A 25041-nucleotide genomic window follows, 5' to 3' on the forward strand; every position below is an offset into this window, starting at 1 on the left:
TGAAATAAAGTGAATCTGTTTGTGTACCAGCGAGAGGAAACAATTAAAAGGCAAGAAAAAACACTTAAAACAAGGGTTGCAAATGCTCTCATCAGTCTTACACAGGAAAGTGTAAAACAAGTTTTGACTCCATATTTTACTTATGGAGTTATCAGGTGACTGGGATTTAACATCAATTCCTAAAGAAATAAAGCAGCCTCTCAAAAAAAACTCCAACCACCTTCTACCCAATTTCAAGAGCCATCTTCTTTCTATTCTTTCTTTTTTCATACTGTATGGCTATCAAAAGAATTTTAGTTTTAACCAAAATACTAACAGCTGCTGAAATAAGAGAATGTGAATGTCTTCTATAGTCATATTGACATGTAAAAGTATAACTCAATATATTACACCAACTATTTACCTCCACAACTCTGCTTGCTCTAATATGATTACAATTACATTGTATTGCCATGGAGAATAACTGCAGTCCAAGCTTTCCTCTAATTTTGATTGCTGCTGAAGTTTCTCCCCTCATGTTTGTCCCAGAATGCCTTACTACTGAACAGAAATCCTAGCTCTTCTAAATGCCCAGATAGAAAATCAAAACCATAAACCTGGCAGTAAAAGAGAACAAGCATTACAGTTTCCAATGTTACCAGAAGACTTGCAGCCTCATGGTGGTTTTACTATTTTCATTTTCTTCCAATAGTGTGTGAAATTAACAACCCCAAAACTTAACTGAGTGGTTGTTATGCAACAAACCACACATTTACATGTAGGATTCTTCAAGCAAAAGTTTCTTCTGAATTCACATTTTCTTCTCTCATAATTCCTCTTATGTCATTAAACTAGTGGATGAATGCAGAAGTATCCTTCCTGAAATTTGCTGTTTGATTCCCACAGGGCTTTTTTCTTTTTTATAGATAGTAATATACAGCAACATCCAAAAATAAGCTACTGAGCAGTAACCAGAACATCCTTGAAATGTGATGCTCTATGCACAACTGTAGAAAGATTGGGGTTTTTTGGTCTCTGAAATACTCACAGGCATATGCACTCTAGTTCATGCTGTGGAGGTTGCATATGTGAGGTACCAACTGGTAAATGCACATCCCTTGGTTCCTCATATCCAGAATCCCCAGTGACTTTTAATGGGACCGCATACGGAGTTAGGTATATACAGATGAATGCAATTTCTTGAAGTTCCATTACAAGCTGAACCCACTGGTCTTTACTGAAGAGGATTTGTAAAACCTTAAGGAAAGCAGCAACTTAAGAACCACTTGAGCTGCATCATGCACAGAAGCCCCCAGTGATGGTACCATGCTTACAGAAAAGCACATATGGAATTTACAGGAACAAATCTGCAAGTCTTTGGGATAGACACATTTCTCACATCTCAAAGCACACTTGTGCTCATGTGGATACACGAGTCACACCTCTAGCCCTCTTGCAGGAGATCCTCACCCAGCATACTACCACACTATCTCCTTGTGAGGAAATCATCATGCACACAGGCATTTTTGCCATCTGTTTGAAAAGCTGAACAATCTTCCTAAACCTTCTTGTCCACATAAAAAAATAAAAATTGAAAAAAAAAAAAAAAAATCTGACATCTCAGATGTGTGTGACTTTGGTAAGAACACAGGCAGGATGATTTCCTGGCTTGATTCACACGCTGCAGGAACCACATCAAATGCAAACTTACAGAGTTTTTTTCAACATAGAGAAAGCCCATATGACTCAAGATATATTTTCCTAAGTATGTAGCAATCACTAGAAAATATTATTTTCACTCAAAGAATTAAAAAATTGAAGAAGCAATCATGCAGCCATGAACTTACAGAGATGATCCATAAGGGGATGTAAAGGTAACATTAAAGTCTCAATAAAACACTGGTTCATTAGATCAGCCAGAAAACACTTATTATAAATCTTCATATTGGGAAATTTTGCTGAAGAATACAGCAAACTCGTTCCAGGAACAAGGTGTACTCCTAAAGATTGCCTAAAGAATAACTGCTATTTTTGTTTTCAAAAAATTATTCTGACCAAGGGGAAGGAGACCTCCCCCTCAAGACATATAGGATGAGTACAAAGCTTACCATCACCCACAGAAACTGGTTCACTTGTGTGTACACAGAGTGAACTTCCGAACACTTTTTCACACGGGTGTTCTCAGAGGACCAGTGTATGATCAGGATACTTTCCACAATCTGGAGTAACACTTAAGGCATCAGGCAATGAAAGTCCCACGACAGTAAGCCTGAAAACCCAAAATTAACTGTTACCATGGAGAAGAGATTATGGAATAAAACCTGCCTTCATGAAGCTAGGGTCAACTTAGCTCTTAGAATATTGTAACTTTCTAAGGATCAGTAATAATCAACCCCAAAATTAGCTCAGCTGGTTAGAGCATGGGGCTAATAATGCCAAGGTTGCAAGTTTGACCCCCATATGGCCATTCACTTAAAAGAGTTGGACTCCATGATCCTTGTGGGTTCCTTCCAACTTGGAATATGTTGTAAATCTGTAAATAAAGTTATAGAAAAAGACGAGTAAAATGACTGTGACTGTTGGATTAAAGAGGTATCCAAATGGGACCCTGTGGATAAACCAGGCCAAGACCAAAAATATTTATTCACCTAATAAAAAATATTTCTTCTTCATTATCAGGGAAAAAATAGGCCCATTTAAGCATCTCATGTACCACAAAACTGGCTTGAGTACCTTTTTGAAGTCTATTCACTCAAAATTCTCCAGTCCACACTACCCAATATTATGAGGGTTAGTCAATGAGTCTTATACTACATATATCAATTCCACATATAATCACCTTTTCTACAGAGCATAAAGATCTCATGCCTCCTTTTTTGTTCACAGAAATTATTGTCCTAGTATGTTCTTGGCATTCTTGACATACAGAGGGTTAGACTCTTCTTAATTACCACACTGGAGAACATGGTGAGATGGGCCAGGTGGGATCAATTGCTTCAACCACAATCACCCTTTGGGTGTATCTGAACAAAGCATGTGCCTGCCTCATGAACATCACCAGCTGTAAGACTGAGACAGTCATGAGTGTACCTACTTGCCAATCACCTAGCTGTTGCAAAATACCAAGAAGACTCCAAGGCAGCTCTGATGATCACAATTCTGAGGACAAAAGTTCACTCCAGTGAACAGCCAAGAAATGCATTCAGGCCACCCTGTAGCCCTTCTACTGCAGATAAGGCCTTCTTCTAAGAAGTTCCAGAGAAAGCTGACGACTTTAATGAGTAGGAATTTGGAAGCAGTACTTCTGTACATGTGTCATGGGGCAATTTGAGGACAGCTCCGAAAAAAGAAATGAAAAAGCAGCTAGACTGATTCTCTGTATCTGGCATGTGTGAGCACTTATGTAGAAACTCACTGAAGTGATCTTAACTGTAGGACAGATGGTATTTGTGCTTTGGATCACTGAGGGGGAACCAGACCTGGCACTCTTTCCAATAAAGCGAGCATCTGCAATGGCGCTTCTTAGTTATTGAGCTGTGACTGCACGACAGAAGTGCTGTATCAGGAAAAGACAGAGAAGAGCTGATACAGATCATGAAAACATTCATATGTCAGAGACGGAGATGAGCTTCTAGCTATAGAAGATTGCTGAAATGAGTTTTAGCAGGTGAGGTGGGTTAAGTCTTGCTAACAGCCAAATGCCCACCCAGCTGCTCACTCTGCCCCCTTTCTTATCAGGATAGGGGGAGAAAATAGGATGAGAAAGCTCGTGTCTCAAGATAAAGACAGGGAGATTGCTTACCATTTACCATCACAGGCATAACATGCTTGACATGGGGCAAATTTAATTTATTGCCAATATAAATAGATTCATGTAGTGAGAACCAACCAACCAACCAACAACAGAAAACCACTGAAGCAATACTTGGTCTCTTTCCCTTCCCAGGCTTGACTTCACTCATTCATTACAGACTCTTCTACTCATAGCCACTACTCCCCCAACAACACAGAGGGACGGATGGTGAGCAATTATGGTCAGTCAATAAAAGTTCCTTGTTGCCACTCCTTTCTCCTCATAGTTTTCATAGAATCATTAAATGGTTTGTGTTAGAAGGGACCTTTAAAGACCATCTATAATCCAACCCCCTTGCCATAGGAAAGGGCATCTTTTGCTTGATCAGGCTGCTCAAAGCCCCATCCAATATTTGAACGCTTCCATGCATGGAGCATCCACAAGTTCTCTATGCAATCTGCTCCAGTGTCTCAGCAACCTTATAAAAAAAAAATCTTTCAGTTCAAATATGCACTTGCAGCTCACTGAATCAGTTTAAAGTCATTGCACCTTGTCTTCCGCTACAGGCCCTGGTAAAAAGTCTCTCTCCATCTTTTTTTAAAACTCCATCGTAGATATTGGAAGGCCACAGTATGGCCTCCCCAGAGCCTTCTCTTCTCCATATTGAACAACCCCAACTGCTTCAGCCTTTCTTCCCCTCTGATCATTTTTGCATCCTTCCTCTGGACCCAGTCCAACAAATCTACATCTTTCTTGCATTGAGGATTCCAAAGCTGGATGCAGTACTTCAGGTGAAGACTCATGCATGAGAGCTGAGCACAGGGGAAGAATCACCTCCCTGGACCTGCTGCCTGTGCTTTTTTATGCAGCTGCCAGTGGCCTTCTGAGCCACAAATGCATATGCATAGAATCATTCAACGGTTTGGGTTTGAAGGGACCTTTAAAGACCATACAGTCCAACTCCCTTTTTTAGAAGCATTTTAAGGATACTGCCACTTTTCATGGAAGCAGAAATAATTGATACATGACCTCTCACATCTTACCTTATCAGTCCCTATTCTCATCTCAGTACACATTATAACACATCTACTGGGCAACTCTGTCGCATGTGCACTATTACATGAAGGCCAGGCTGGACTGATTCTCTGCCACAACGACTGGTGGTCAAAGCCATCTGTGTCTTGTTCAGAGTAATGCATCTGCTCATATTACTCCTATCTTATGACCAGCAGAAAGACAGGTGATCTTCCTTGTTTTGTTGTATTCTCTGTTGCCTCCATCCAGACTCCCAGTAGTCTATTCCTCCTTTTGATTTCCTCTCTCTGCCAGTCAGCATATATGATCTGGGTACCAGTAGTTAACAATACAGTGCTTAGACCTCACTGATGTTGCGTAATGAAAGGCTTTTGTGTGTGCATGGAAAAAGTGTTGCTCTTCTCCCTCCTTTTCTTTTTCAAATTGATATGAAATTACATTCTGTGATTCCATATATAAAACCATGAAAGAATGTTAAGTAGAATACTTGAAAGACACTAAGGAAGAACATCTTACAATTCTTTAGGCAACCTTAATTTTGCTTTTTTTCCTAATTATAGCACTGTAACACATTTTTTAATTACATGACTATGGGTTAAAACTCAGTTAAATAATGGGCCCATAAGTGGTCAAGAGATCATAAATGAACAATTCCTTAACTTTTGACCATTTGATTTCAGCATCTGAACACAGATTTTTAACTCTTTTTTGCATTGAGAACCCTTCACAAATACTACTTTTTCTGACATAACCAACAAACTAAAGATCACAGATGAACATTCTCCTTCATATTTGGTCTTATAATCTGCTTGTTAGAGATGAAGGAAGACTGTCAATCCATGGCTCAACAAGAAAAAGTCCAAAATAATGCCAATAGATTTGGTGAATAAAAAAAAGCAGCTAGCTAGAGTATTCTTTCTGTCATATCTCCCACTCAGTAGGCAAAGGCTCCAGTATTACCTAAGATGCTTCACTGGGGTCCCAACTACTCCTGTGAATTCGAGAAGCAGTAAAAACAAGGTCTACCTCCTGGAATTTGTTCTTGGCAAAAATGTACTTTCCTTTTAGACACAGGTCACGTTACAACCACTCTTCTAATTTCATAACATGAAAAATGCCCTAAATTGAAAATTCTATTACACCTCTACTAACCAAACCTTCCGTTGTCATACTATACTGCTGTCCACCTGCTAAGTGACAGTTCTCACAAGAAGCACAGTACACTCCAGATGCCAGGTGAAGTTCACTGCACCGATTTTCAATGTAAGCTGTAAAATAGTGTCTTGAATTGGCCATCTGCAAAATCCTCTCACCTCCACATGTTAGAACGGCAACTGCCAGCAGTAGAGGCATTTTAGACAGCAATTCACTGATTAAAACTGTCAGGTTATTTTTCAATGAATGTATCTCAGTTCTGAAATTAATTTCTCCTTAACCTATGGTCTAACAGCTTGTGTTTGCTGACTTCCACAGCATGGGATATGGAACTGCAGAAGAAAATTACCATTGTATTTGGTGACAGGACAGTATGAGGACCACAGGGTACTATCATTCTTTGGAGGTGTTCTATTCTGGGAAGCTTCAATGAGATGAGATGTACAAAGGAAGAAATTAATTGAAACCAAGTTAAATTAATAAACTGCTCAGTAGGGTTTGGAAAATGTGTTTTCTAATGAACCTGTGTTAATTCTAGGGTAGCATAGGAATCTGTAAAAAAGGTGGGTGCAGGGAGCACAGTTTGATGTTGGAAGCAATCCAGCCACTCCACGCACACATGACTGCTGAACCTTCACAGCGCTCGTCCTCGGTGAGCTGCTGTTGCCATAGCAACAGCTCTTTAAAACATGGAAAACAGGTCAGGTAGTTTCAAACTAACCACTGTTTCCACTGTCACTATCTTCCCCTGTAGTTTTGAACTAGCTCATCTCTGAGATGATCACTGGGCTGTTGCTATTAAGTCAGCAGCCAGCAGAGAGAAGAAAACAAGGCTCTTGAGTTTCACAGGGATGCGTAATTAACATGGAGTTTGGCCTTCCTCCACCTACCACTCTTTCCCCTAAATCCTTTAGAAATCCCTTTCAGAGGTATCAACTCTTTTCCATCTCTTTTTCTTTGCATATATTCTTTACTCTGAAAACCGTTTGGGACTTGAGATTTTCAGTTTTCTTTTTTAAATAAAAAAGCAACTGCAAAATTTTAGATTTAAATCCTGTTAACTGCACAGTGTAAGCAAAAGGTGCATTATTTGGCCGTAACATCATTCCGTCAAAAGGCTGTAATAGTACCATTCAAAACTTTATGTAAGGAAGAATAACCATTGGAAATTAGGTCTTTAAACACCATGAAAAGGAAGTCAGCCAGCTCAAGAGACAACAAATGAAACAGCTGAGCATATACGCACCAAGCTGCACTACAACCAACGCACTCCTGCCAATTCCTTCTGTTTCTCTAAAGTAGCACTGAAGGTGGACTGCACACAGTTGCTCACATCTTGCCAAATTTTAAGTCACAGAAAAAGTACAAAAGGACAAGCCTTCGTTTCATTTTTTAATTTAATGCCTTTGTTACATGAACCTGCCTGAAAGTAGGCGTACTTACGCAGGTCTCTTCATCTTGCCTCACAGTTGTATTCTACTAGTTAATGGAAACTCTTTAGACAGAAATCACGATAAAATTTACAACTTTGCAAAAAAGCAAAACAAAAAGCCCATTTCATCCTATACCACACACATCACAAGCACCATGGAAATACTGTATTTCTACTTCTGTGAACATTATCAGTACAATAGTTCTCATCTTGAAGTGGTTAGCCATCTCTGTAGAATACATCTTCTTCTTGTGTGTGGATGGCATTTAGAACATGTGACTATAATCAATGGCAATCTCAAAGTAACCCAAATGTTTGCACTTTCAAAAGAAAGCTGCCTCTTCCATTCACACACTTCTTCAAGTATTCCCTATGCCAAAAAGCACAATCTTCAAAGAGGACACAACAAAATAAAAGAGGTAGTCATTTCACGATGGGTCATTTGTACTAACAGAACTTTTTGCATTTAGATAACTTTTTAGGGTAATGTGAAAGTTTGGTCTGTGTCTTTGAAGAACACTTTTTCCTCCATTCTTACTTGAAAGAATAATATTCAAATATAAAAACCAACTACATATACTGGACTGTAGTGACACCATGAGGGAAAAAAAATTCAAACATGTTTTTAGAAGGTTCCACCTAATTCACATCCACAAGCCCTACAACACGGTCATACAACATAATGTAGTCAAGGTTCCACAGGTTGCAAAGTTCCTGCTTTTCAGCTACAGACCTAACCTTGCCCATGACCCTCGTCTGCTGCAATGCAAAGTAAGTTAAATTTTTCAAAATGGTTTAAGGTAACTTGTTTTAGTTCTCACTATGGCACACTAAAAATTGTCATGGAAATGAAGTCAGGGTTCTCAGCTGAGCATCAAACAGCTTCTTGAAATAGCTATAACCATGTTACTGTACCTTTAGAGCCATCCTATTTGAGCAATTTTGTCCTGGAACATTTATGTCAAGGAACTAGATTATCTGATTACTATTCTTATATCTGTGCAACTCATAATGTCAAATGCAAATGTAAGTAATACCACGATCATTAAAGAGATGCCAGAGAAGTGTTAATTCTTCAAGTGTTTCTTTCTTATGAACTGGGTGAACTTGCCCTAAACTAAGGAATGCTGAGAAAAACAGTCTAAGCTGTGAAATTTCTAACCCAAAATCTAAATGCAGTTTCCCATTTAGGTACATAAACGAAAGTAGCTTCTTCAACAGTCTCAGCAGTGAAACTTAACATTGACATCGGTAGGAGTTTTGCCACTGACTTTAGCAAGTCTTTATGGAGAGTTCGCCAATAACTGCAGCTTTGTATACTGGGCTTGCATAGCTTTATTTTTAAATTTTCACTCATATAAAAATATAAAGTAGCTATAAAAACTTGTCTAATTAATTTTTTTGCTTTGTTGGATTTGTCATGTGTGTGTACTCTCCACACAGCAGGGGATTTCACATGAGGTTTTATCTTTTTAAGTACTGGTGCTGTCCATGAGGTACATTTCTGTCCAGCCACAAATAACATCATCAATGAATAAAAAAAAAGTCAAGTCTCCAAAGAGTTAGATTACAAATTTCCACTGCAAACATCTCATCTTTTTCACCAAAAATAAAATGACTAGTTCATAGCAATGCTACAACTCCCAATGAAAATAAATGTGAATTATAATGCATGTTTAGTCACAGATCTAACATAAAAGAATGACATTTGGGTAATTTTAACATACACTTTTCATACATTACTAAAATACAAGTAAAGGAGAATAGCAAGTTATTCAGAAACTACAGAAATACAGATTTTGCTCTCAAGTTTCACAGCAGTCCCCTTTTATATCTGAGTTATGCAAGTTTTAAGAAAAGAAATAAAATTTACATGTAAGGCAGAATATTTTGGACAATCCCTGGACTTGGTATATGTGTACTAAGTCAAATCTAATCAGATATCTGAAGATACTAATTCAAAATAACGAATAACTCCAAGTATTTGAGCCAATGCCTTAAATGCAGAAGCCTCTTTCTTCAAATTCTACAAGGTATTTGCAAACTAAAACCACACAGATTTTTTTTCCATTCTTCATAAAGCTCAAGAGTATTAAATGTCAGCCATTTAATTTCCAGCATTTTGTTTATGAAATATTGTTAACATCTATGCTTAATATATAGTCTACACATGGTACTTATTGGCTGCCGATCAAAACATGAGGCACAGAAATCTAATACAAGCATTGTGATTATTCAGAGTTAGCCACACAGTCACTAAGCTCATCCAATTTTTTTTTTCTGTTAAATTGCTAGAATCCTGTCTGACAAGATCGCATTTGAGTCCAAAAAAAAAGGGAGGGCCGGTGCAAAAAACCTAAACTGATAAAAACATCCCAAGTTCTTTACCGAAGAATGGTGCGGAAATCCTCCTTGAAACTAAGAAGATACAAAAATTAACTTAAAACAATATTGCAATATTCCAGTCGCCCACTCTCCCAAGGGAAGTTTTATTTTTACTCCTTTTCATTAGCATTAATTACCATAGCAAAGAGTAGAAGAGCAGATTTTGTTTCCCAGTGGTAAATTTGCATGATACTGACATAGAGATGATTTCAAAAAATTCTGCTGAAACTCTGAACTGGAACAAGCACTCCTTGGTGTGAACACTCAGTTTGGAGATCAGACATTATGCACAAAGGTGTGGTACACTGTCTTGACACTAACAATGATACACGGAACACCAAAACTCCTTGGATTAAATATCCTCTCTGTTTGTTTGGGTTTTATTTTAATTGCAAGGGAAAACAGAATATAGACCTGAATCTGAATTTGATGGACAAAAAAGGAACATTTAAAACTTGTCCAGTCACAACTGCTTTTTTAGAAGTTTTTCAAAGCTCCTTCTCAACTATGCACATTACTGAGCTATTACACAATGATCCTAAAGAGGTATATTAGTACAGACAACTGGTTACTACGGTAACAAGATGTTACTTTAAACCAGCAGCACTGTCCCAGCTCATCAGCTTCACTCATTTCTTTCCTTTGTTCTCTTTAAACTATGCACAAATTACACACTTGCTGTATAACCAAATACCCATACTAGAGCTACACTTCAGTCTCTCATTTTCCTCATTCGAGCTAATGAGGTAAAAAAAGGCATTAAGATGACGCAAGCATTTGGACTCTTGGTGTGAAGTAATTTCATTCTTTATACTAAGAATTTGAAAGTTGGCTAAGAAGTAAGTTTTAAAATGTTTTCTCACTAGAAACTATTTTATAATTAAAAAACACACTGCACATTGAAACTATTTGATGTGATAAAATAAGATGGCAGGGATCCTTTAAAGTTTTGGGAGGGAAAACCTGGCTAAGTTTTACTGACTGAATCTTGGCTGAAATTTTCCAGAGGCGGACTCATATTTGGAAGTAACAGTTGACTGCTAATTGCGAAAAAGATTAAGGTTACCCAAGGTCTAGCTCCTCCAAAACACTAATGCTCCTAATAAACAAATTTAGTATGTCACTATTTTTGAGAGTTCAAGCTTGTAAAACCTAAGTGTTCTCAACATCTTTTATGATTACAAACATCAGGTATCAGCAGTAGCTTAAAAAGCCATCAAAAATAAGGCCATCGGAAACATTTACATGAGCAGGTCACCTATAACAATCCCCTGCTCCAAGTGGGATTAACTCCGCCAAAACAGTTCCTGATGTATTTATCTAACCAGGTCTTCAACACTTACAACAACAGCAACTTCGGCAACCCTCCGAGGCAATCTGCTGTTGTATGTAGTTATCCATTCTTCTCACTAACTTCAAATAAACTGCTGCAATTCAAGCCTGACCTCTTGCCTTGTCTTCAGTGTATGTGTTCTGTTTTTAACATGTAAGAATGCAAAAAGCTTTTTGCTCTCAGAGGGTATTTCCTGTGCTCTTTTAATACACAAAAATTTATATAATCTTTGTCAGACATCACAATTCACTTTCCAAAGCTGCCCAAGTATAGCACTGGAACTTTGTTATGCTTGACTCAGTGGTCAGAGTAACGGCTTTACAATAATCCTACAATTTAAGATTAACAGAAAGTACTGATTCTGTTTACAGCCAAAAAAATTACTAGGGTTGATTTTCAATTATTTACTTATATACTAATAGATAAAGGGACATATTCAAAGAGAAAAGATGCTATATTCAATACCAGTTGGAGGAACACTCTGTTTAGGTACCATACTTCCCCCTCTCTTCATGAAAAATAATTCTCCTTTTGTGATCAGAATATACAAACAGGATTTAGTTAAATCAATCAGTACTTGACTTACATAGTTTAAAAAAAAGTGTAATAAGTTGTTCTGTTATCTTTGCCTATGAAATCCCAGCAACCAATACTACACTTCTAGTTTATGTGTCAGGCTGGCAAAAACTCCACTCCTGAACAGCTGCATCATAAGCCTAACAAACCATGGCCACAACATGCAAACCATCCACTGTGGACCCCTAACACCAACATCTCTCCCATTAAATTACCCACACACATACCTTTCATTTTTTGTAAATAATCACCCAAGACACAAGAAGCTTCTCTAACAGCCACCTACTTCAGAAGGTACAGAAAATCTCCACTGCTGAGGATTACACTGTCCTCACAAAATGACCTAGATAAAGCCTATCATTTTCATTATATTAATTTTACAGTCTCTCCCCTTTTTGCCATGCCTGAACTGAACTGAATGAAATTCTGCATGGAAACTATAAGCAGCAATAATATCTTTATCTCATATGCATATGGCCCATGCAAACGCAGAAACCTAAGTTTCATATTTGCTTAGTTAAGAAAACATTCTTCCTGTCAGCATCTGGAAATGCTTCATGATATTCAAGCAACTAATTAAAAAGAAAACAAAATGAATAAATATTAATACTTCATTTAAAATTTTCAAATCACTTAGAAGAGAATCAGAAATGATTGAAAATAGATAAAATATGTTAACTCCCATTAGTTAGAAAGAGGACTGTTTCAAACAAACTCATCCACTGCTTAAAGTCAGCATAAACCCAGCCAAGATTCTGGACAAAGATATATTTCCAATGAAGTTGACTCAGCTTAGCTTTGTTAATGAAGTTTTAATTAAATTCTAGATGGTCTTCAGTCATTTTATGCTATTTAATTTTTTACAGAATCAATTGTTACTTTATACATTTATAAATGCTAACTGAAGTGTCAGTATCTGCAGTACTATTATTCCAAAATTATTATATTCTAATGTATTTGCTCCTTTTGAAACCCAGGGAAATATTCTGCCCACAGTAACAGATGGCTTTTCAATTTTTTGTTGCTATTCCAGAATCTTTAAGTCACCCAAAATGCATCTACTTAAACATGATACTGCAGTTATCATGCAAAACATGATCTACATGTTCACTGTTTAATATTTAACAATCTGGATACAGTTCCTGTTTGGAAATAATTCTACTAGAGACAGAATCATTACCCTAGCATTGCTATAATAAACAGATTTGCCTTTTCACATTTTATTGTCTCATAACAAAAAGTAAACGACTCATTTAAAATGAAATAACATATTCAATTAGTGCAAATGAACTTTAGCAACTCACTCTGACTAATTTTAATTCAGAGGTTATCATCAATTAGGTTAATGCAAATCCTTTGTTAGAATCACATCCCACTCTAACACACATTACTAAGGGGCAGAAGGATTTACAGGGCAATTTTACATCTTAATGAGATCTAAAATGTCATGATACAGTAAAAATGTAAGCAGCAGGTTATTTCACAACATGTACACACTGCATGTCAATCTAGCAAGCTAAGACTTATCTGGGTATCCCCACATAACAAAAATGTTGAACTCTTCTTCTTCAGAATTGAAAGTTCACCTTTTCTTGGTGAAAACTAATTTCTGTAATTAAAATTATACAATAAAATCTTCAACTGTGAAAGACAAAAAATTTAAGCAAGCTGCTTTAACACCCTGCAGTTATATTACTCATTTAATACACAGATCTGTCCAGCACGTACATATTTCATGGGAAACATTCCCCATGAAAAGAACAAAGCTATCATAACAGCAACATGGTCATATGAATACATAATATCTACAAAAAAACCCTGTTCTTAAAAGGACTGGCCAGTCAGGTGGGTGAAACAAACACATCATTTGCTCTCATTCTGATCCAAACTGCTGACTTCTGAGCTAAAACTAAAAGTCGGCCCATTAAACAGTTAAGCCTCCTTATGAAAAGCTGCTTATACCATGCATCATTAATGCTTCTAGGAACCTCCTACCCATACATTACAGAGCTTTACTGCATTTTTACTTATTCAATGACATTATGCCCCTATTCCTCACAAGTTGTATCTTGTTGATTACACTTACTGGCATCAAGGTTTGCTGCGCATAAAGCATCACTTAACTCCAAGTAAAACTGACAGAATTAAGATTAAAAATACTGCTTTAATTATGCTATCTACCACATGCCCCTTAAAAAGAATCAAAATGTGTAGGAGAATTGCCTATAGACTGGTAGAATTCATGGAAAGCAAAAATCCACAATGATACTTGAGTGTGAGATATACATTAACAATTTAATATAAAAGCTGAAGTTTGAATAAACATTAGTTTGGGCTTTTTGAAAGAGCTATATATCAAATCAGAGCTTCAACAGCTCCACTTCAAAGGCTGAAGTGGAAAAAGCAAAACAAAACATTACAAGTACTTCCCCAGAAATACATTTCCCTGAGATTCACTGATATCAAAGACCCATACTTTTGAGTTTGAGAATTTTTATGAGACATCAAAAACAGACAGTAGAATAACCAAAAACAAAGATTACAACCAGCAATTCTATACAAATTCCTACTCACAGAAAACATTCAAAAGTGTTTGAGGTTGACTGGGGGTTTTTTTGTTTGGTCATAGTTTCTTTTTAAAAAGCAAGAAGAAATGTAGTCTAAAAATTCCAAACACCTCTGTTGCATGAAAAATAGCACTTTAAGTCTGGAAGCAAATTTAACAGGGTAAATTTGGAATAAATGGAATAATTCAAGGTGAGTATACAGTAACAGAATCAAGTCTAGTTGAAGTTATTTGCAGTATACGTGATTCAATATAATATAAAACTTGAAGGTCTGTGGTGACAATATTTTCTTATCGATTCCTGGCACACGACATCAGTAACCAGCACAGACTGATCACAGAACTGAAAGCACGCAGGACCAAAAGTCAGAGATAGCTCTTAAGTTCTCATATGGTATCAGTGAAAAAGAATTAAGATCAGCTTTTGAATTTCAAAACAGATGTACTTCAACAGAGAAAAAACCCAAAGGATAAATACAAACTTACAGAGCAAATAATGCTGCTAAAATTACTTTTTTTAAAGCTCAGATTGATGATCAAAGCATGTTATTTTCTTAGGAAAGTCTTCTAGTTATATTTGTGTTGGCAAGTAGTTTTTAAAACATTTATATCAGGGCAGAAAACTATGCTCACACCAAAACTTCCAAAACAGACCTAGCGCTAAGTTCATTTGCCTTACTTTATAAGTTTGTTTATCCACATTATGAGAACAGTTTCCTATATCATTTATTTACATTATCTAAAAACATCAGCAAGTATGTAACTGCTCTATGCACATTACATGTATTTGTACATTTCAACAAATAAAATAACTGTGTTTTATCAAGCAGTACGATAGACTAAGAACAGGATAAAATGTCATTGTGACCTAAAGCAAATATACTATTTGGCCACAAGAATTAGCTCCCAGTTCTGCATGTTTCACCTCAAAATATACAGAAATAAGCAAACTAATCAGTTGCAGGGATTTGTAAGGTTTGTTTTTACTTTCTTTTCCCTTCTCTTTCCCACCTCAGTGACATTGCTACTTCCTAGTTCATGCTTTAACAGACATATACACTAATATATTTCTAGGGCTTTCCATCCAATACACTTAAATACTTCTTCTTAGCATGACCCTGTCATTCACCCTGGCTCACAAGTGAAGTGCTCACTGGCTGCCAGGACTGCCATGGTGTGTTTGGCTTACAAAGGTAAGAAATAATGGTTTCATTCAGCAAATGAGTTTGGTGACTTCTGGCTTACAGAGCATCCTTCCTCTTTTACACAGAAAGCTGGAGTACTATTAGTATACTAGTATTAAGTTCAATTTTCATCATTTATATTTTAGTTCTAGCGTATCAATCCCCTCTTCAAATAAAATTATGACTGTCATCATTTACAGTTTGGATACCTTTTTAGATCCCATTGAGGCTAATTCCAAATAAAATAGCATGGAATTATTTAGTACAAAAAGTTTCCATCATTTATCCCTTTTACGAATTATTTAAAGACTTCATGTCAGCAACTGAAAACATTAATGTTGATCTCACAAAGAACAGACAATATATTATGCATGCTGCCCACTCATTTATCCTTTGAGAAAGTCTCTTGCAGGCCACCTGCCAATACTGCCACTCACTGTCTAAAATATAAATACAAGTGCTTCTAGGATATATCAATAAATAATAATTGCCAGTGGTTCAAATCAGCTGGCAGTTTAAAACCCATATCCTGTACAACATCGGCTGGTACCAGGCGCTTTACTGAAATGTAATTTTGAGTGGACTATTCTGAAGCAGTACATCCACTACTGAAGCACCTTCCTAAACTCTTTCTTAGGATGGCTTATCTCTTCATCATGTTTAAAACAAACTACCATCACACACAGAGCCCATACAAATAGTTATTCACTTTTTAAAAAATCCTACTTGGTTTTCAATCAGAATAATTTTGTAGCAACAAGCCTCACAACACTGCCTTTTCAGGAGGCCAAGGACAAACTGCACATCACGTAAATTCCATGAGACTCAGGAACAGATTGCCCAGACAAGCTGTGGATGCCCCAAAATTGGAAGTTTTAAAGGTTGCAGCCTTAAACAGCTAGTGAAAGATGATCCTGCCCACAGCAGGAAAGCTGGACTAGATGACTTCTAAAGGTCCCTTCCAACCCAAGCCATTCTAGGATTCTGAAGTCTGTATTTGCCAGTCTAACACCACTAGGAAGGTTTGCCTACAAAACAGAGCAGTTTCTGAAGATCAGAACTCCTTGGGTTTTGTTCTAGGACAAATTCCTATTTCAAGAAGACTACTTCATTGTACAAGCAATGTCAACAAATTCCACGTGATTATCCATGTGTGAATTATTCATGAATAGGTACTCACACAATCAGCATCTTGGCATTTACAAAAAAAATAATTTTTGCCTGCATTTCTTCACAAGTAATGGAAAAGATAGGATGAATTTAAAATTGTTCTAAAGGCAGTTTTATTGCCACTATAATAAACCCACTGAAACAATGGCCAGTTATTTTCCAATGAATAGTGCAACTATTTTGTTAGTCAATCACCAAGATGATGATGACTGCATTTCATAGGAAAAAAAAAAAAAAAAAAGCCTAAAAAAACTCCACCCAAACCAAAATCCAACTAAATCAAAACTCTTCAGCAGCAACAGCTTGTACTATGCCATTTAACTGGCTTTACCTCAGTAGCTTAAATTTAATAGTCAGCTTTAAGTAGAAATGCTGTAAGTGAAAACTGGAAAGAAAATTCCACACCTACAGCTGCCACCTAAAATTAAACACAACAATTCTCTTCAAACCTCAAGTGTGCTTCAAAAAGGCACCATGTGATCATATTTAGCTACTGCACTGTAGTTAAGAACATTTCATGCACAACAGATAAACAAAAATTTCATTGAAATGTTAAAAAATAGCAAAGGTGAAAACCAGGTATAATTACTTACCAGTCTCTAATCAGTAATTATATATTTCATTTTAAGTGCAACCTATAACTTAGGAACATTTTCTTTTTGACCCTGTTACAATTTGCAACATAGGCAAAATGAAATAAACTACACATATGTTGGAGGGCAAAAACTCCACCCTAAAATAGTTGAATTTGTGTTAGGTGGAATAGTTCTATGTAAAGAGATGTGTGCTATTGGAATAGTACCAAGAAGGTGACTTGTGCAAAACAGTAGGTGGTCTTAAACATCTCCAAGGAGATTGATTAAATGGCTCCAATCCAGTTTAAAATGCTTATCATTTTACTGGGATACACAGCAAACATGACAACAATATTCCATGTCTGTAGCAATTTAATTTTTTTTTTTAACAGAATTGGGTCAAATTTTAAAGTTGCCATAGCACATAAATTTTAAGGAACCAAAAAAATTTTTTAAAAAGAGTCATTACAAAGTAATGTATATACTGTCATACACCACTCCTCATTAAAAAAGTCCTGTGTTTATCAGGTGTACTTATTTCAGCAACCAGGATGAGGCACAAAGATTAGATATTTGGACAGTATTCTTGAAAGTTTACTTATTTTACTTGTATTAATACAGTTATAGAACGGGATTAACTATTTTTGGCATATATAAAATAAACTGCATGCAAGAGATTAAACAATAAAAAAGTACTTACGAAATCGAAGTCTCCATCTTGAGGGACTTTCCAGTTATCAGGGAAAACGTTTTTGGATATGTGGTAAGGTTCATGCATGTTCTGATTACAGTTTTCAGGGCTTTTATTCTTGGAATCTTGTTTATCAAAGTAGTCCATGAAAGAAGGTCTTTGAACTTGCGGTGAAGTAGCATTTCCTTAGTTGAAAGAAAACAAAAAAAAAAAAGGTAAAAACTATTCAAATATTAAAGAATTAATGCACTATAAACTTCACTAATTAATTTTCCTGGGGTTTGCAGAAACTAATACAGTCATCTGCATGTGATGCAAGCCTCTGTTTGTCCCCTGAGGGTCTTTGGCATAAAAGCTCATAGTCAAAGGATGATATTTTTGTAGCAAGACACAACGTGGAGAAATGTTCAAGACATTTCAGAGTTGCACACACAAATAATATTAGAAGTTACTTCATGCAATATCAATTTGTTGTTATAGAGACTGAATAACATGAGGTGCTAAGCATCCCTTTGGGCGCTGAATGGCCCTAACTTCAAGGCCTGGTCCACAGGCACTTGCAGGAAAGCAACAGAGTTTCACTAAAGGTGGGATTTAATAATTATTTAGAAAAAGAACTTGCAAAATGCAAGTACACAAATTGTGTCTAGATGCTGCTTAATTCAATTCATTACCAATGAAGATTCCCATAAAATTACAGGATCACCCTCTACAGATGGTTGCAAAGCACCCTGTCTCCATAGTGTAGAAACCCTGGGGGATTTTTGTCATCATCTAACAGCTGCAAAAGCTTTATGAAGCAGATCGAGATCAGCATGAACTCCTGCTCTTTTATGCTTTTCACAAAACTAAAAAAAAAAATATCTTCAGTCCTAAATGACTGAAATTTGTTTTCATTTGTGGGATTTCAAAGCAAATTCATTACTAAATAGCACAATAAACAAACATAACTGTTACCTCAGAGACCATATTCTGCATAGCATTGACACATGAAACGTACTTACTGGAAGTGTAACACATTTGACACGAAGATATATGAAATGTATTTCCACAAATAAAATATGAAATGGGATGAGAGATAAATAACTAAGATGGGGGGAAAAACCTAACACTAAAAACCAGACAAAACTATACATTTAAATTGCAAACTTAACAAAGCAATAGGAATTTTTATTTGATATACTTGTTTCAACAAGTGAAAAGGTAAACTGAAAATATCTTTTCAGCTTGTGTTTAACATGATCACTAGGACTTGCTAATCTCCTTATCTGGCTTTATACTTGTTTTTATTCATTCACTAAGTGGGTTTTTCCCCTCTCTTTCACCTCTTATTTCATCATCTCTTCCCATCCCCTTTGTCTAAAGATTTTTTAATTCATTCTAATTTTGCTGCATGACTAATAGCAGCCTATTTTTTCATTAATGTTTATTTTTGTACTGCCATCTTTTCACAGAATCATCACGGCCAGAAGAGACATTCAAGATCATCTAGTCCAGCCACTGACCTAGAAACATGATAATCACCACAACCATACCCCAAGTGCCACATCCAGACAATTCTTGACACTTCCAGACGTTCAAAAGATGTCACCCCCACCACCTCCCTGGGCAGCCCATTCCAATGCTTACTCACTTTTTCTGTGAAAAAAAAAAAATTCAAATACCTAATTTGAACCTTCCCTGGAAAACTTAAGGCCATTTTCTCTCATCCTTTTACTTGAGACATGGCAGAAAAGACCAACCCCCACCTGGCTAAACCTCCTTTCAGGGATTTGTAGAGTGCTACGGTCACCCCCGAGCCTCCTTTTCTCCAGGCTAAACAACCCCAGCTCCTCACAGGATTTGTGCTCCAGACCCTTCACCAGCTCCGTTACCCTTGTCTGGACATGCTCCAGCACCTCAATGCCTTTCTTGTAGTGAGGGGCACAAAACTGACCACAGGATTTAAGGTGTGGCCTCCCCAGGGCTCAGTACCCAGGGCTCACTGCCCTGGACCTGCTGGCCACACTATTCTTGATAGAAGCAAAGACTGTATGTTGATTTATTGCTTCTTTTCTTTCTGCTTTTCTTAAATTTTTCTGTTCTAGTAAGATTTCTTCTGGCATTTTTTAATGCATGTTTTCTATTGTCATGCTCTAAGCTTTAGTGACTTTGACTTCAGCTGCTTTCCTTCAATTCCACAATGGCTCCTTCATTCGATCTGCTATTTCCATACACACCTTCTTTTCCTCACATTTTTTAGCTGTTTTTTCTCTCAGTTTTTGCCACTTTTTTTCATATATTTTTTTCTAATCCCTGATCAGTTATCTCTACTCACCATCTTTTAATTAGTAACAACCGTGACCTAGCAATTCCGTGAACTAAACTCCAGGTTGAATTTAACTGACCGGACAGCAGACACCTCTTCTCCAGAATCTCCCAAGTTTGCCCCCACTGAACTCAAGATCCCTTGAAGGAGATTTCTTGATCTCTTGAACCTGGGACTGAGGAAGGGATGAGAAGTAACCAGCAGAAAAGAGCACTAAAGGGCAAAAACCATAGTCATAGAATGGGCTGAGTTGGAAGGGACCTTTAAAAACTATCTAACACCAACTCCCTGTCCATGGGCAAGGACACCTTCCACTAGACCAAGTTTCTCAAAGTCCCATCCAACCTGTCCTTGAACGCTTCAAGGGATGCTGCATCCACAGGTTCTCTGGGCAATTTGTTCCAGTATTTTAACACTCTCAGAGTAAATAATTTCTTCCCAATATCTACTCTAAACCTGCCCTCTTTTAGTTTAAAGCCATTACACTTTGTCCTATCACTACAGGCCATTGTCAAAAGTCCTCCTCCAGCTCTCCTGTAGGCTCCCCGTTGGGTACTGCAAGGTCCTACAAGGTCTCCCTGGAACATTCTCTTCTCCAGGCTGAACAACCCCAAATGTCTCAGCCAGTTTTCCTATCAGAGGTGCTCCACCCCTCTGACCATTTTCATGGTCCTCCCCTGGATTTGCTCCAACAGCTCCACGTCCTTGTTTTGGGGGTCCTAGGGCTGAACACAGTATTACAGACGGGGTCTCATGAGAGCTGAGTAGAGCAGAAGAAAAATGGAAGAATCTAAATTTTAGAAAAGCACACATTTACAAAACAGATCCAAAAGAAGATAGTAGTATGAAGGAGGTAGAATTAAAACCAAAAAACACTATGCATTTTCTTATTACAAACTTTTCATTACTTGGTGATCGCTGCCCAAACTATTTGTACCAAAAAGATAGGACACCACATTGCTGGCCTTTCACAACCAATTTTTTCTTCTGCTGCGATGGCTGTACTTAAGTTTCATCCCTGAGACATAGCTATAAACAAAAAGATTACCAGTGTCTCTATTCAAAACCCCAAGTACCAAAATGTTGGCCCATTACAGGTAAGGCAGTCTCCGTCCTCTCATGTATCAGGCAATACTGAAGATTTTCCAAGCACTTCTTGTAAGTTTTGAAACTATTTATAAATATCTTCCTTATACATGTAATAGAAGACTACCTACATACATAAAACAAACCAACCCCTGTAAATTCCTTGCTATCAAATGCAAATTATGGAAATTGAGTCAACAGGACTGAAATTAAGCCAAGGTAAGCAAAGAACATTTATTTTTTACTTTGAGAACTTCTTTTATTTGTCTTGATAAATAAGAATTTAGAATTCACTTCTGATTTCAATTTAGCATACAGTCAGTTAACCCAATTAAAACAGCACGAGCTGCTTACCTTCACTGCAAATATAAAAACTCACACACAAAATCAGAAATACAACTGCAAAATTATGGGACCAGAGATATTTCAACTTCTCTTTTGGTTTCTTCCTCCAATGCAAAAAATCCCAAAGGATTTATTTAGAAATTTATTTTTAAGATTTTATTTTATTTTTATAAATAATTAAATTTTAAAAGAGACACTATTTAGATCTCTAGCTAACTTAACAGGTTCAGTTAGTGCTTCATAGGAATGGGTTGACATCTACCAGTCTAAAGGCCATGTGAAAGCTCCTATCTCTTTTGTATTTACTTTATAAAACACTCAGGGTCTATGCCATAGCAAACTGATATAGGTTACACCTTTTTTTTTTTTTTTTTTTAGTGAGATTATTTGGTCTGAAAGTACTTTTTCTAACTTTCATGAACAACAGAGTAACATTATCTTCTCAACCATCTTTCAAAAACCAAGAAAATTAGATGTATAATACATAAAGATTCCCTTAAGGACAATTAATTCACTCCTCTATTCAATAAGTTACATTTGCCATAAAAAATCTATAGCACAGTCAGTATCACTCCACACTTGCACCGAAAACCTACTGTGCAATAGCCTGTTCCATTCTAGAAGGATTTGGATTTTTCAGTTCTTCTAATTATTTGTTTTTCAATAAGCAATGATCATGTTTAAAAATGTTTTCCACAGTTTCAATATTTAAGAATATCTGTCTCCTATCACCCCTACACTTGCCTACTGCAAAGACAGCTTTGGAAAAAAAGCCATAATAAAACAACAGTCAGAAATTGCTGGCAAGCCATAAAACACAGAGAGCACCATTGATGCTAAAAACACATTCTACCTCAGCAATACCCCTGATAGGACACAGCCAATAGGGATGTCCCCAAATAGTTATGTGTCTCCCAAAAAGTATGCTGAATAAAATGAATGAGGCAACGACATAACACAACACCAACTCTATGACACTGTTTCAAAAACATATCACAAACACACATTTCTCAACACACATTTCAAAATAAGGAGGATGCACACTTCATTCTAATGCATATTTTGGTAAAATTCAACTGATGTCATCCACCATGAAAAATTATTTTGTAGTGAAGCATTTCCAACAGAAAAGTATTGTATTACTATAAAATTGATTTTAAATCAGTTTATAAGTTCTGCTGTTAGTTAACAAGTAAGGTCAGCAGATGAGGATGACCATCTCCTACAGAAGGGAGACTCCCACTACAATTTCCTGTGGAAAGACTGTGAGTCCTTCTCTCACTCTGTTACTACCAGGACACTGGACCTCTTCTGCAGCTGCATATCTACAGAGGAAAGCTTTCTTCCTTTTGCCGAAAGCCATGAGCTTCCACAGCCTTCCACATTCTGTGGATCTCCATCTACCACTCAACTGAGGAGCATTTTCAGCCGCTTGGTGAAGTTAGGGATCTGGCTCTCCTTGCTCTGAAGTGCTTCTGTGAACATCCTGTCAGTATTTTTATTCCCTCAGAATACACTGCTTTGGCACTATTAGTGTCAGAACCTGTAAAGCAATCATCTTTCAGCCTTCTTTAGACCTATACCTACCTATGTGCTCTCACCCTACTACAAAGGCTACCAGAGCTTATACAAAATCACATACTACTTGGGTTTTGTATTCCATACATTCCTACCACTGCTCTCTCCCCCCACAAGGTGCCCTACAACACAGCGGCAGTAATTCTGGGAAATGGGAGACAGGAGCCTAGAATTTTGACCTCAGTCTCCAGGCAAATGCATCTAACAGTGAACTACCACATAGAAAGCTGCCACAGCCACCTCCTTCAGCCATATGCTAAGCAGGAATTGTGACTGTATTTTATGAGCGGGAAAGTTCTGCTGCTAACGCATGCCTACTAGGCAACCATCTCAGAGAATTAGAGGCCAGGCTACTGGCAACCACAAGGAAGCAGCAGTAGTAACAGCAGCACCAGTTAGGCAGGCCAGAGCGGCTGGGAGTCTACCGCAGGACAAATCTAAGAAATGTTTGACTATTGAGAGCTGTGGAACAAAGTGGTTACTGAGTTCACAGTTTTTGTATCACAGTGACTTATATACCCAAGTCTTCGTTCAGTTTAGGCCTCATTAGGGCTTTTGCTTGTTGCATGACACACCTATTTACCAGAAATAATTGCAACTGGCATTTAAATGGAAAATCCACATAATTTTCAACTAGCTGAAGCTTTCAGAGACTTTTTGAAGGACTATGACCCCAAGTTACAATTTTTAATGGGAAAAAGTTTCCAGCACAAAACATTGCTTTGCTTCTTAAGAATAAGACTTGTAAAACTGGTTTAATAATTTTTGTTCTTTTTTTTCCCCACTCTCTGAAAAAAAGAAAAAAATATTCAATGATATTACTATTACAATCATGGAATATGCTGAGTTGGAAAGGACCCATCAGGAAGATCGAGACCAACTCCTGGCACTGCACAGGACACTCCAAGAATCACACCATGTGCCTGAGAGCATTGTTCAAACACCTCCCATTAGTCCATTCCAGCCGAATGACACTTTATTTCTGTTTTTAACAAAACAAAGAAAATATGCATTAAACTAGCATTTTGCAACAGCTCTCAAAAGCAGAATTGCTAACAACATTATAAAAAAAAAAAAATCCCCACTTTTAAAATATACTACTACTAGTGATATAAATGAACAACTTTATTACCAACCACAGAAAATGGCTTGAGAACCATTTGAGGACCTGTAAACATCTATCACCTCTTTATACATACATACACCCGAGTAAAGCACCAGTACACCTACGTACGGCACCAAGCAAACCATCCTATCGGGGCACAGTAAACACACTTGACTGAAAATACATCCATGAAGTATCAATGCCCAGGCTTACAGCACCACTGAAACCAGCCCATAATTAAGTTTCCTTAATTAGGAATTTCTGGAATTAGGTCATAAATTGTTATAAAACATGTCACCAGCTTTTGCTTTTCAGCTGAAAAACCAGCTGTAGGATTTAGGCCTTTCTAAGAGTTTTGAAGCACCACTCCAAAGCTATTCAAGCATACACCTCATATCACAGGGGAGACTGACTTAGAGTATCAAACAATCCCTTACCCTGGATGCTGAAATCACTAAAAAATAATGAATAAACCAACTCATGAATTCTTCAATCAACATGTAGGTTCTACAGCATGGTGCATGTCCCACTATTACCAAAACTACCATTATACAATAAGATAAGAAAGTTGAGCAAGTAAGTGCTGGAGCCAAACCTGCTGCCTGACAGCTGAATGATTAAACCATCACTTGCTTCAGGCTACCTCCAGTTTGCCAATTGTGCTGGAGTTACGCTGCTCAAGACAGTCACCTGTGGGGGGGGAAGGCCAGGGAAGGAAACCTGCTGTCCCAAAGATTATATTCTT

At 37.2% G+C, this 25041-nt stretch overlaps 1 protein-coding gene across 1 annotated transcript in view; it reads right to left on the reverse strand.

Annotated features, from left to right (window-relative positions):
* STK3 (serine/threonine kinase 3) overlaps window positions 1–25041 on the reverse strand; it is a 134319-nt gene that overhangs the window by 32272 nt on the left and 77006 nt on the right. Inside the window, exon 10 of the mRNA XM_039548215.1 lies at window positions 17884–18059. Coding sequence (XP_039404149.1) covers window positions 17884–18059 — 176 coding nt within the window. The remainder of the gene's footprint in view (window positions 1–17883; window positions 18060–25041) is intronic.

This window comes from Corvus cornix, chromosome 2 (assembly GCF_000738735.6).
Source record: "Corvus cornix cornix isolate S_Up_H32 chromosome 2, ASM73873v5, whole genome shotgun sequence".
NCBI lineage: Eukaryota > Metazoa > Chordata > Aves > Passeriformes > Corvidae > Corvus > Corvus cornix.